Genomic DNA, 14,071 nt, shown 5'->3' with positions numbered 1-14,071 from the left:
TTTTGAAAAGATCTTTATTTGCTTTATACAATGGTAAAAATTAATATATTACACATTAACATAGCATATATCACCATGATATATAATTAATAAAATGTTGCCTACCAAAAATAGTTTTACCACTGTTAAAAAAAAATAAACACATAAGTGTTTTTTTTTAAGCTGTACATTTTCTCCAAAAGAAGAAATTTCTAGCTTTTACTCAGGGGGCGGAAAAGGGTACATCTGAAGAGAATGATTCCATCTAAGAAGTTTTTCTTGTAGGAAAAATGTGTGACTCATTGTGTCATTCATATTTTCTTTTTTCTCTTCTTTTTTTCCAACATTTCTACCATCTTCCTCTTCTTGGTTGACACTGGGGTACGTCCTTTCATTGGCTTCTTACTGTCACCAGTTAAATTACATTTCCTTGAGTTAGGTAAGGACTGCCTTTCTTCTTCCTGCACATCACCAGCTTCCTTCTTGTTGACTTTGGACTGTTCTTTCCTAACTAAAACACAAGACAGCACATTTAAAGACCACTTTTCCCCCTCTTGAAATAAACAAGGCTGACAATAAAGTGAAGTTATCTGAATCTCCTCCACTTCAACAATTCAAGAGCTAACACATCTTTTTAAAATGATGACTTTCACTTACCAGGAGAAGGCTCTGCAGCCGAAGGCAGGCTTTCTTGTGTGTCTGTCACTCTGTCTAGCCACACTCCAAGACATGTCAGCCTGGCATTAGTTTTTACTTCACAGAGTAAAGATGGGGGAACTCTCTAAAACAGAAGAAAAATGCATGATAACATAGAGGAATTTTAAATAATTTCTTTTTCCTTAATCAAGTGAACTTATTATTTTTTTAAGATTTTATTTTTTTAAGTAATCTCCATACCCACCGTGGGGCTCGAACTTACTTACAACCCCGAGATCAAGAGTTACATACTTTTCTGACTGAGCCAGTCGGAATTTTAAGTTTCTAATTTAAAAGTTGGGGCGCCTGGGTGGCTCAGTCCTTAAGCGTCTGCCTTCAGCTCAGGGCGTGATCCTGGCGTTCTGGGATTGAGCCCCACATCAGGCTCCTCCGCTGGGAGCCTGCTTCTTCCTCTCCCACTCCCCCTGCTTGTGTTCCCTCTCTCGCTGGGTGTCTCTCTCTCTCAAATAAATAAATAAAATCTTTAAAATAAATAAATAAATAAATAAAAACAAAAAGTTATGTTATTTTCTTGAGACTAAAACATGCTGTTTAGAAGAATCCATTATCTTTTTTTAAAGGATTTTATTTATTTATTTATTTGACAGAGAGAGCACGTGCACACAAGCAGGTGAAGGGTCAGGGAGAGGGAGAAGGAGGAGGAGGCCCCATGTGGAGCAGGGAGTCCGATGTGGGGCCCAGTCCCAGGACCCCGGGATCATGACCTGAGCTGAAGGCAGACGCTTAACCAACTGAGCCACCCAGGTGCCCTGAAGAAATCTATTATCTTGACTCACGTTTGGTTTCACTATGTCCTTCACAGAGCATGTTTCTGAATATTCAGAAACTAAATTCATTAAGGAAAAGGACCATGTCTTGTTCATTTCTATGTTTTAACAGAGAACCTTGCACAGACACTCAACAAACCACATTCACAGAATGTGTTTGTAAGACAATCAAGAATAATAAACCAGGGGCGCCTGGGTGGCGCAGTTGTTAAGCGTCTGCCTTCAGCTTGGGGAGTGATCCTGGCGTTATGGAATCGAGCCCCATATCAGGCTCCTCCGCTATGAGCCTGCTTCTTCCTCTCCCACTCCCCCTGCCTGTGTTCCCTCTCTTGCTGGCTGTCTCTCTCTCTGTCAAATAAATAAAATAAAAATCTAAAAAAAAAAAAAAAAAAAAAAAAAAAAAAAAAAAACAGAAAAAAAAAAAAAAAAAAAAAAAAAAAAAAAAGAAGAAGAATAAACCAAGAGGGGCTGTAAGAGTGAGACCACTGAGGGGAACTTAATTTTCCAATTATCGGGTTCAAAACTATTGTTAGTTCCATTATCTATCAGTAAATTCCAAATTTTTAGTAATGGAGGCATTTTTATCTAACAAAATCTTACAGAGAACATCAATACACAAACAAAAGAGAAGTAGCGCTTCTTTGATTGAAAAAGCAGGAGTTCTGGTACCCTGCCACTCAGACTCACCAATACCAACCCCCAAGGTAGCTCTTAGAACCCTAACTTTAAAACTATGAGTATCAACCATGCATGGAAGAGACTTTAAGTTTATTTAAAGATTTCTGCCTTGAAAAATATTCCACCTCCCTTAACTCGAAGCAATACTGATAGTAACACTTGCATTAAAGTGCATTTATATTGTGTTAAGACACTGACCTTATCCTGCTTAAGCTTCCACATTTTGATGAAGCCATCACTCGATGCTGTAACAATAACATGATGCTCTGGGACTTCAAAACTGAACATGTCTTTTACCCTAGAACAGAAATACAAACACCATGAAGGTTCCTTTCTCCCTTTCTCCTTTATGATATTGTCATAAAGCTTCTATGCACACAGTCTCTTGATTTTTCAATGTCCAAGTGCTTCCAAACTACTTAAGGAACAGTGCTAAAATCTAACTATGCTTCACATTCCCATGGGTCAGTGAGTCCTTCTCAGGGTCTAACTTCCAAGATAAAATGGACTGTCAACCACTATCACCACTGCTGTTCAACACAGTACTAGAAGTCCTAGCCTTAGCAATCACATAACAAACAAAAAGGCATCCAAATCGGCAAAGAAATCAAAATCTCACTTTTGGCAGATGACATGATACTCTATGTGGAAAACCCAAAAGATTCCACCCCAAAACTGCCAGAACTCATAGAGGAATTCAGCAAAGTGGCAGGACATAAAGTCAATGCACAGAAATCAGTTGCATTCCTATACACTAACAATGAGACAGAAGAAAGAGAAATTAAGGAGCCGAATCCATTTACAATTGCACCCAAAGCCATTAGATACCTAGGAATAAACCTAACCAAAGAGGCAAATGATCTGTACTCAGAAAACTATAGAACACTCATGAAAGAAATTGAGAAAGACACAAAGAAATGTAAAAACGTTCCATCCTCATGGATTGGAAGAACAAATATTGTTAAAATGTCTACACCACCTAGAGCAGTCTATGCATTCAATGCAATCCCTATCAAAATACCATCAACCTTTTTCTACAGAGCTGGAACAAATAATCCTAAAACGTTATGCAACCAGAAAAGACCCCCAATAGCCAGAGGAATGTTGAAAAAGAAAACCAAAGCTGGTGGCATCACGACTTCGAGCTCTATTACAAAGCTGTAACCATCAAGACAGTATGGTACTGGCACAAAAACAGACACACAGATCAATGCAACAGAACAGAAAACCCAGAAATGGACCTTCAACTCTATGGTCAACTAATCTTCGACAAAGCAAGAAAGAAGAGCCAACGGAAAAAAGACAGTCTCTTCAACAAATGGTGTTGGGAAATTGGACAGCCACATGCAGAAGAATGAAACTGGACCATTTCCTTACACCATACATAAAAACAGACTCAAAATGTATGAAAGACCTAAATGTGAGACGGGAATCCATCAAAATCCTTGAAGAGAACACAGGCAGCAACCACTTCGACCTCAGCTGCAGCAACTTCCTGCTAGACACATCACCAAAGGCAAGGGAAACAAAGGCAAAAATAAACTACTGGGACTTCATCTAGATAAAAAAGCCTCTGCACAGCAGAGGAAACAGTCAACAAAACCCAAAAGACAACTGACAGAATGGGAGAAGACACTTGCAAATGACATATCAGATAAAGGGCTAGTATCCAAAATCCATAAAGAACTTCTCAAACTCAACACCCAAAGAACAAATAATCCAATCAAGAAATGGGCAGAAGACATGAACAGACATTTCTGCAAAGAAGACACAAAAATGGCCAACAGATACATGAAAAAATGCTCAACAATACAAATCAAAACCACAATGCAAAACCACCTCACACCAGTCAGAATTACTAAAATTAGCAAGTCAGGAAATGACAGCTATTGGCAAAGATGCAGAGAAAGGGGAATCCCTTTCTACCCTCCCCTGTGGGTGGGAATGCAAGCTGGTGTAGCCACTCTGGAAAACAGTATAGAGGTTCCTCAAGATGTTAAAAATTGAGCTACCCTATGACCCAGCAATTGCACGGCTGGGTATTTACCCCAAAGATACAAATGTAGTGATCCGGAGGGGCACCTGCACCCCAATGTTTATAGCAGCAATGTCCACAACAGCCAAACTATGGAAAGAGCCCAGATGTCTACCCACAGATGAATGGATAAAGATGTGTATGTATACACACACACACACACACGAATATTACACAGCCATCAAAAAAGAAAGAAAGAAAGAAAGAAAGAAAGAGAAAGAAAGAAAAAGAAATCTTGCCATTTGCAATGACATGGATGGAATTAGAGGGTATTTACACTAAGTGAAATAATTCAATCAGAGAAAGACAATTGTCATATGATCTCAATGGTATGTGGAATTTAAGAAACAAAACAGGATCATAGGGGAAGAGAGGAAAAAATAAAACAAGATGAAACCAGAGAGGGAGACAAACTATAAGAGAATCTTAATAGGAAACAAACAGGGTTGCTGGAAGGGAGGAGAGGGATGGGGCTACTGGGTGATGGACATTAAGGAGGGCATGTGATGTAATGAGCATTGGGTATTATATAAGACTGATGAATCACAGGCCTGTACCTCTGAAACCAATAATATATGTTAAATAATTGAATTTAAATTTAAAAATGTTAAAAAAAATGTCAAAAAGATGATCATGAGAGGTTATCATAAACAAAATAAAGACACTTAACTCCCTCACCTCAAGAGACACCAAGTTCGGGATGAAGAGACAACTAAGACAACAGAGATGAACCATGGCTTCCTCCCACACATCCACGTCTCTCACCTCCAGGGTCATCACCCTCGTCCAAGCTACTGCCATTGTTCTTCTGGATTACCGAGTAGCCTAAGTGGCTAAAATTATGACTCAAATCATGTTACTCCCAGGCTTAAAATCCTACAAAACTACATCTTTTTAAAAATAACACAGGACAGGAGGAAGGGGCTGGGGACGTATTTAAAGCAAGTCTGGCCATAAACTGACAACTGCTGAAGCTGGGTGGTGGGTCTATGGGGGTTGCTTCCTTAAACTGGTCTGCCTGCCTTTAAATTCTTCCACAGTAAGAAATAAAACAAAATCTACAAAGGCCCTTAGTATAAAACCTAACTCCTCACCAGTTTACAAGGCCATGCACCTTTTGGCTCACTCTGATCTAGTCACAAAGCTCTTTAATCTGTTGCTAAAATACATCCAGCTCTTGTCTCCCTCAGGCGCACTGTGCCTGCAGTTCAGTTCTCTCCTTTCTTTAGAAACAGCTCTCTTCATCTGTGAAGTCCTACCCTCTCCCTTCCCCGATCATACTAAGTTGCCGCTGTTATTCTTAAGGCACACCTTTCTGCTTCCTTCCTGTTATAATTATCTGCTTACTGGTTTATCATCTGTCTCCTGCTCCACTACAAGAAACACAAATGCAAGCCCTTGTCTTTTTTGAAATACTGAGTGCAGTTCTTAATGGATACTCATGAATACCCATTAAATGAATGAATGAATGGCCAAATATCTTACGTGTTATCTTAAGTGTTCTGATGTTATTCATACATTTGAAATGACCTTGAATGAACACTTCCCACTGAAGGGAAAAACCAGGGCCTGTACACTGGCTGTAGTATTTGGAGTATTCAAAGAGCATCACTTAGAAAATAAAAACTCGGACTTATTTAATACATGGAAGAACACACAAACGAAGCATATTAAAATATAACTGTACATTATCACCTTTTCCAAAATAGTATAAAAAGCAGAGGCAGATAGAACCGGGTTGAATCCCAGTTCCCTCACCCAACAATGGAGTAATCTTGGCCAAGTCACTTGGCCGTCTACTCTCAGAATCAGTGTCTACCCCTAGAGATACAGTGAGCAATAACAGGTAAGAAAAGACTGGCATGAAACAGAAGTCAATAATGTCACATATTTCTCCAGTAGGAAAAACAAACAGTGTACAAAAGGGGAAGAAGTGGACAAGGGGAATAGAGTAAAAGGACAAGAAAGGTCCTGGCAAAGCTTGATTGTTTAATTTCTTTGTTCCTCTTCAAATTTGGTTGTTTTCAGGCCCCAAGTTTAATAATATTACTGGAAAAATATCTTGTGCAAATCACTAGTCCTGATGCCAACTTCCCCACTTTTGCATTACTTAAGGCCAAGACAACGACATTTCTGCCATCCTCTCACATTCCAGAAATCATATATATGTGGAAATGCCTAGCTCTGCAGTTGTTCATGAGAAAACACGTACCTTGCTTTATGAAGCTAATACATATGTAACAGTTATTGAAGACTCTACACACACATACACATACAGACTGGCAAAAAAAAAAAAAATACCTGTTTTCATGAGCTTTAAATTCACAGAGGCACATTAGTGAATCACAGTCAAAAACCCTTACGACTTCTTCATCTCCAGCCACTGCGAGGACAGACTCCTAGGAGAGACAAAGAATATCCAGAATGTCATCAACAATTCCAACCATCACCACAGACGCTAAGATTCCACCACTGATTTCTGGTCACTTACTGAAAGAAATGTAACAGAAGATATTCTCTTTTCATTTGTGATGGTGCCACTAACAGATGCAGTGTCAAGTTGATAGACATCTATTTTATTCAGTATGACAACTACGTATTTCTCTCCCCTTGGGGACCATTCCACTATGTGAGCATCTGTAAGTTAAAAACACAAAGCTTTTTTATTTCATAAACAAAAAATGAAATGACCAGAGTAACAGTAAAAAGAGCAAATAGTTGCACGGTGCATTTTCACATCCACTATCCTATTTAACCTTCACCACAAACTTTTGGTACGTATTTTGCAAGTTAAGTTTTAGAAAATGAACTGGAGTCAAAAGAATCATTAAGTCATAGAGCTGGTAGATGACAGAGTCATGACAAGAATTCTAATCTAAAATGGGAAAGGAAAGGGAGCGCCTGGGTGGCTCAGTCGGTTAAGTGTCCGCCTTCAGCTCAGGTCATGACCCTGGAGTCCTGGGATCAAGTCCCACATTGGGGTCCCTGCTCAGTGGGGAGCCTCCTTTTCCCTCTCCCTGCCACTTCCCCTGCTTGTGCTCTCTCAAATAAATAAATAATCTTTAAAAATAGATAGATAGATAGATAGATAGATAGATAGATAGATAGATAGAGAAAAGAAAAGAACCTAAATCATTGCCCTAAGAGGTAACCACCATCATGGAGGGAAATAAAGGTGTATGTGTGTGTATATATATTCATGTTCCATCAAGTTCTAAAGAACATTCCAAATAAAAGTACTTACTTTGTTTTATATTTTTTATGAATGCTGATCTTCCTTCCACAAGATTCCATGTTCTGCAAAACAGGAAACTCACTTATGGCATGATCACTAACTTTTATCAGGTATAAAGGGAAGCATAAAGAAGACCTACTCAAACAATAATTTACTTCATAGGCAGCTAGTTAGAACTATCATATTTCTTAAACAACACTGGAAATATTTACTAACAAGCAAGATTAACTCATCCATTCCTAGACTCCTTTCATATATTTAAAATGTTTAATATATTTTCAAAATATTTCACCTCCTAAAACGTTTGTTTTTAGGACCACCGGCCTCTTCACTTCACAGCTTACGATGACTGGGATGTGCAGTGTACACGTGAACATGGAGCTTGTCATTGTTTTTTCTACCACTGTGAGAAGGTTCACTAGCTTTCCACCTTTTCTTATATTGCAATACCTTTAAATAGCTGATGGCCATGAGATGAGACACAAAATGAATCTAATTACTGTACTAAAATATACCCTGATGGTAGCTTCCTGTTGTCCCTGAAGAACAAAGACCACAACTTGGAAAAGATGCTCTCGGCATTAACGACTCACCTTAACGTCTTATCCGTACCCACGGACAGGGCCAACTTGCCAGTTGGGTGAATAGAAAGGAAGGTCACATGTCCTCTAAAAGGAAACCAACAGTTAGCCCCCAACTTGAATGGCACCTAGAAACCACCAAGGGGAAAGGGCTAGACTCACTTGTGAGCTTTAATGGACTTCAGGCACTCCCATTTCTTTGCATCCCACACACAAATGAGTCCATCTTCTGCCCCACTGATTAAGTGCCTGTTGCCATAGAATTTCAGACAAGTTATTGTGCCTGTGGAAAAACCAAGATAGGCAAACTTAATATTCATTTTGAAGGCAAACTCCATTTCTGGTTTAAAGGCTATGCTGTGGTAAGTAAAACATCTAACATCTTAGTATTACTGAAACATACCTTAAAGTCTTAGGTGAAGACGTTTATTTATTTTTTTCATATTAGAACATACAGTTTCAAAGCTATGCAAATATTTTCAGCAGAATTTCTCTAGTTGTAGACTCAGACTTGAGCTATTCAGTTCACTTTCTGGTTCTATGTCTCCACAATCATAAATTTAGGAGATGGCTGGCTAGGAGGGTTTGAGCAGAAGTCAAACAAAACCAACCAGTAAATCAGCTCATCTGGGAAACAAACCAAGATGACAGCCACATGACTTCTACTTTCAAAACAGTGAGTTAGTGACCCATTCATCCACAATCCAATTATTATCACTCTAGACCTGCTTTTGATTTCTACACAGTTCTCATTCACTGTCATAAGAATTTATTAGAGGGGCACCTGGCTGGCTCAGTTGGTAGACCATATGACTCTTGACCTCGGGGTTGTGAGTCGAGCCCCACATTGGGTGTAGAGATTACTTAAAAATAAAATTTATTAAAAAAATTTAATTTAGAAAAAATTTTACATCTTTAAAAAAGAATTTATTAGAACAATTTTCTAAATTGTTCCACTATTCAATTATGCCCTCTGTAATCTCTCTTCCATGGTTCACAAATTTTCTTCTATCTTTTCAACTTCACAAAACACTCCACTCTCCTCTGCCCAAACTAAAGCCTGAGTCTCCCATGAATTTCTCCTGCAGCTCTTGGGACTAGGAGACATACATATTTACTGTCCTCAAATACTAACCTCATTGGAAGGAGGTAAGGTGATAGAAGAACCCAGCATTCTTCTAACTCCCAAAAGCAGTCCACGCCCTTATACATTTACCAAGTAAAATTCCCTATCCTCTGAAGCTTGTCACCCAACTTAACTGCCCTATATCTCAGTGGTCAACAAACTACTGTCTGTAAGCCACACCTGGCTGGTGGCCTGTTTTCATAAGTGCAGTTTTACTGGAACACAGACTCGCCTGCTCAGTTCTAAAATGTCTATGGCTGCTTTTACACTGCAAAAGCAGTGCCAACTAATCAAAACCAAGAACATACAGCCACAAAGCCTAAATATTTACTATTTTGTCCTTTTCAGAATAAGGGTATGAAGCCTGGGGTCACTGCTGTTCACTTGCCATGTCCTACTCAATCCTTGACATTGTCCTTTATATTGAGAGAGTCAAAGATCTCTAATGAATAATTTTGCACCTCCCACTTCAAAAAGCACTAATAATATATGGGGTGACATACGTCTTTATCAAAGTGGGAGTCTTTAGCCATCTTTGCCCTTGTTTTCCTCTTTCCTATTATTCTATTTCCTACTTTGGGAAAGAGCTTATCTATTACCGAACTGTCAGCAAAATAGGAATTAGGGGCACCTGGGTGGTTCAGTCGGTTAAGCTTCTGCCTTCAGCTCTGGTCATGATCTCAGGGGCCTGGGACTGAGCCCCGCTTCGGGCTCCCCACTCAGTGAGGAGTCTGCTTCTCCCTCTGCCTCTGCCCTTCCCCCTCCTCTCTGGTTTAGTCCCTCACACCTACACCCTAGACAGAGTTCCCACCTACAGCTGCTCCACATTACAACTCTTGAACTCTGAAGAGCCTCATCCCTGCCCACAACCTCACCTCTCACCAGCCCTTTCATGGCCCCCTTCATTCACAGTGCACCTGTTTTTTTATTTCAGAGATCTGAAGACTCTTCACACCCCATTTTTTCTAGGCCAACACCATCTTCTTTCACCAAAATCCTGAATTCCTCTGTAAATCAACCCGCCTATTGCACACACCAAGTAGCTTTCTGCTCCCTACAAAAATGTCTGTAGCTTACTGCAAACGGATGTTACTCAATTCAGAGACTCCAACTTCAATCAGGCAGACTCTCATCAGTCTTTTGCTTGTTCTTGGTCACCATCTCTCTCATATCCCGGGTGCCAGCGCTTTCCTCAAGCCCACACGGCCCCTCCCTCCCATTCAATCCCTATCCTCTTCTTCTCAAGGACCACCCAGGACCTGGCCTGTCTACTTCTCCAGTCACCCCAACCTCCGTTTTAACCTTCTCATAATACTAACTTGCTTACAGTTCCCCATGCACACAGCGGTTAGAAACATGGGCTCTAGACCTAGGTTTGAGTTCTAGTTCCACTGTTTTGTAACCATGGGCAAGTCAACATCTTTGAATCTCGGTTTTCTCTTCTATGAACTGAAGGTACAACTGTAGCTTCTTGGCACACTGCTGGGCACATGGTACTCCCTCAATAAAGGTTGCTATCAACATGAGGCTGCTCCTGTGCTCCTCACGCTTCCTGCTCTGCCTAAAATGCCCTTTCTCCTGCCTGGCTAACAAATGGTACTTCTCTTTTAAGACAATTCAGTCAGATGTCATTTTGGGAAGTTTTCAGTGAAAAGTCACTTCCTCCCACTCCCCCCAGAGTGAGTGAAGTGCCTCCCTTCTGTCTCCCAATATGGACTGTGAAGAACTTAAGAATAAAAAAAATCACACTTTTCTCATTTCTGTATTTTCTAGCACAGAACCTGCTACATAATAGACACCTAATGAATTGTTCAACTGAAGTCAAATGCTAAAGTAATGATACGTCAACATTATCTTAAAGGATATAATTTTCTCACCATTGTGATGCACTAGAGCCCCATGGTCTATCTTCTTTTTCATGTCATATATGTGAATTGTTTCATCTTTGCTCCCAGTGACTACAAAACGACTATTTACAGCCACCGCTGACAAGGAGGCAGTGTGGGCATGGTGAGTGAAGTCAGCCACAGGAGTCCATTTTTGCTGAAGAGTAAAACACACAATCAATGTCACAATCATATCATAGCTCTCTAGAAACAAATAAGTGGTTCCATAATCTATGAAAACTACCAGTAGATACTTACAAATGGAGAAAAAATTATGCAATGATAGCAGATTAAGAAAAACAAAGAACCTGAGAAATAAGGCAGGCAGCAAGGACATGGGGAGGCAACGCTGGGTATCAAGACTCCAAAACAATTACGGAGACCAAACTACCTTAAGGTCCTATCCAAATCCTTAACTGCTTAATATATTTACTTCTATGTGAGACCTGCATACCATTCATTCCTTCAAACGTTCAGATTTTGATTTGAATTTATTCGTTCACATATTAAATGACTACTGTGCGCTTGGCACCATTTTAGACAGTTGATACACAGCAGTAAAGAAAAGAAAGTCCTTATTCTAATAGAAATGTTATCCCTGTGCGAGAGACAAACAGTAAACAAACATGATGCCACATACAGATGAGTATAATGACAAGTCTTACAAAGAAAAATAAACAGGATAAAGAGTATGTTTCCTTCCATTAGTACCAATATAAGCCCTAGAGAATGACCAATGATGAGGTCTCAGGAATTCTATGCTTATTGATATGCAACTTTTGGACTGAATAAGTGAGACTGGTTGAGTGCAAAGAATGACTGACAGCTGAATGCATATACACACCTCAAATTGAAGGAGATGCATCAAGAAGTATTAGCAAAACAAACAAACCAAGGGGAAAAAAAAAAAAACCCTTAAGATCCCTCTGAACACACTTAAGATGTGTTACTGAAAAGCAATTTCTAAATAACTACAGCAACAGACATTGCTTCCATCAACCAGGACCAAGGGAGTCTATTCTGAGTAAGGGCACAATATTCCTGTGGGGCTGTTATGGCCATAAATCAAAAATAACCTCTGCTTGTGCATATTATAGAACGAATGTTGATTATCTGAGCTATTGTCTGTCTAGGTTTAGCAGCTGTAGTGGATAGTTTAAGAGCTTCATGTTTCAGAGACACCTGGGAACTTGAGTCCCAGGTCTCCTGATTATTAGCTGTGTGGCCTTGAGCAGGTCACTTAAACCAATCTCAATTTCAGGCTCCTCATCTGTAAAATAGGGGTAACTGTATCTGCCTCAGGGGGTTGCTGTGAGGATTACTACGTGTCTGGAACAACGTAGCAACTTTTTTTTACAATGAGTAACACAATCAGTAGCATCATCTTTAAGCATTCAAGAGATGTCACCTTTCAGCCAAAAGCAAATTAATAACCAGGTAGAAACAAAATTAACAAAAGTAATTAGTCAAGTTATATACTTCCCAGTTTTCTGGTTCATTCAAGATTGACACCTTGACTTCATAAAGTACTGAAAAAAACAGGTTTCTAAGAGATACTTAGATTTGTTTAGGGAAAAATATTATTGGGTTAAAAGTTAAGAGATCTTATTTCTAGTCCTGGATATGTCCTAACTACCTGTTTCACTAATGGCAATTTACTTAACCTTTTTGCTCACACATCTAGTAAAAATACTTATATTTTGTTGTAATTTTCTCCATGCATTTGTCTCCTCTGCTCTTCTCCTTATGTTGGTAAGCTATCTAGCACTGGATCCATTCCTTTGGCTTCTTTGTACCTCCAATGCCAGTTAACGGCCCCATGGTAAAGGGTCCAAAAATACTGAATGACTCGAAACACTTTTTTCCTTCTTTTTATCAATGAGGGGTTTATCCTGACCCATCTCTAATATTTTGTAAAATTCCAAGACAAAACTCAGTAAAAGGGCAAACTGTTCTTTCATTAAATCCTGAACACGTAAAACTGGCTGTCAACTTACAGGAGCGAGGCTTAAATCCATAACCTATGACTCATTTGCCTGTTGGCAGGAATGCCAGCTTCCTTTCTGTACCGTGGTCAGAATGTCTACTAAAACCAACAGACATGATCGTGTTCCATGAAACGCCTACTCTAGACGTTAAAAAAAATTAAACTATACGTTTGAGTCTGATTCATAAATTAATCCCTAAGAGATCAATGTGTTTACTTACCTCTGATGATGTGCCTACCTCCGCCGTCTGGGAATCCGACTAGACAACCGCGCACCTCCTCCCGCGGTCCCTCAGGGCGCGCCCTCTTACCTCTTCGTGGTCGCCGCCTGCATCCGGCTCCGGGTGTATAGCGAACCCAAAAAGGACCTGTTCGTAGCAACCAGCTACCAGCTCCATTCAGCAGCGCACGTGCCCCTTCAACGAGCCCCGGTCAGCTGACAGGGAGTGACGAAAGCGGATGCCAGGGGCAGTAGGGTCCTTCCTGCGTCGGCGCTCAAATTACGTCACGAGCGCGGGCTGCCTTTTGGGCGCCTGCCTCTATGGAAACGGTTTCAGCGCTCGAAGATCACACGGAGCTTCCAAGAGGAGAATAAAGAAGGACGCCACATGAAGAAGTTCCCACGGCGAGGAGAAAAAAATTAGGGGCAAGCAGGCATATCCTAGGTGGCTGCGAACTAGGCGCGTCTAAGGGGAGTAGGGCGGGACATCCTCTGCGGAAGCCCCTCATTTCCGTGACGCTACGGGGGGCGGGGTCTCTTCCAGCCTGGGCGGGGCTTTTGGCGGTACCGTGCGGTTAGCGTGGAGGCGCCTTGCCTGTGGGTTGTGAGACGGGGAACAGGAATTGGGTTTCCTTTTTGCGCAGGAAGTACAAACGAGCCTTTCTCTCTCACGTTCTCTCGTAATAGGGCAAAAAGGGGGTGGCGTTCAGGGTTAGCAGTTTCTAGAGCAGACCGCGAAGTCCGGACCCTGGTGCTCCGCTTCCCGCGCTTTTATCTGCCCGCCGGGATGATCCCGCCTGTGCACCTTTCCTTCCAGCTGGATTCGCTTGTCTGATTTTGGGGTCACGTTAGCCAGCGTT

General features: G+C 40.7%; 1 protein-coding gene across 1 annotated transcript; it reads right to left on the bottom strand.

Annotated features, from left to right (window-relative positions):
• Window positions 1–13,459, bottom strand: PAK1IP1 (PAK1 interacting protein 1). Its single transcript, XM_008692821.2, has 10 exons — window positions 13,303–13,459; window positions 10,996–11,161; window positions 8,155–8,275; window positions 8,005–8,079; window positions 7,421–7,473; window positions 6,668–6,813; window positions 6,478–6,575; window positions 2,340–2,439; window positions 637–760; window positions 1–490 (listed from the first exon to the last, which is right to left on the bottom strand). Exons 1-10 carry the CDS (start codon window positions 13,387–13,389, stop codon window positions 291–293), a joined length of 1,170 nt encoding a protein of 389 aa, XP_008691043.1. The 5' UTR covers window positions 13,390–13,459; the 3' UTR covers window positions 1–290.
• Between the last annotated feature and the right edge of the window lie 612 nt (window positions 13,460–14,071).

This window comes from Ursus maritimus, unplaced genomic scaffold (assembly GCF_017311325.1).
Source record: "Ursus maritimus isolate PB19 unplaced genomic scaffold, ASM1731132v1 scaffold_30, whole genome shotgun sequence".
Classification (NCBI taxonomy): Eukaryota; Metazoa; Chordata; class Mammalia; order Carnivora; family Ursidae; genus Ursus; species Ursus maritimus.
The sequence above is the reverse complement of the archived record's forward strand: the minus strand, read 5'-3'. Positions and strand labels throughout refer to the sequence as shown.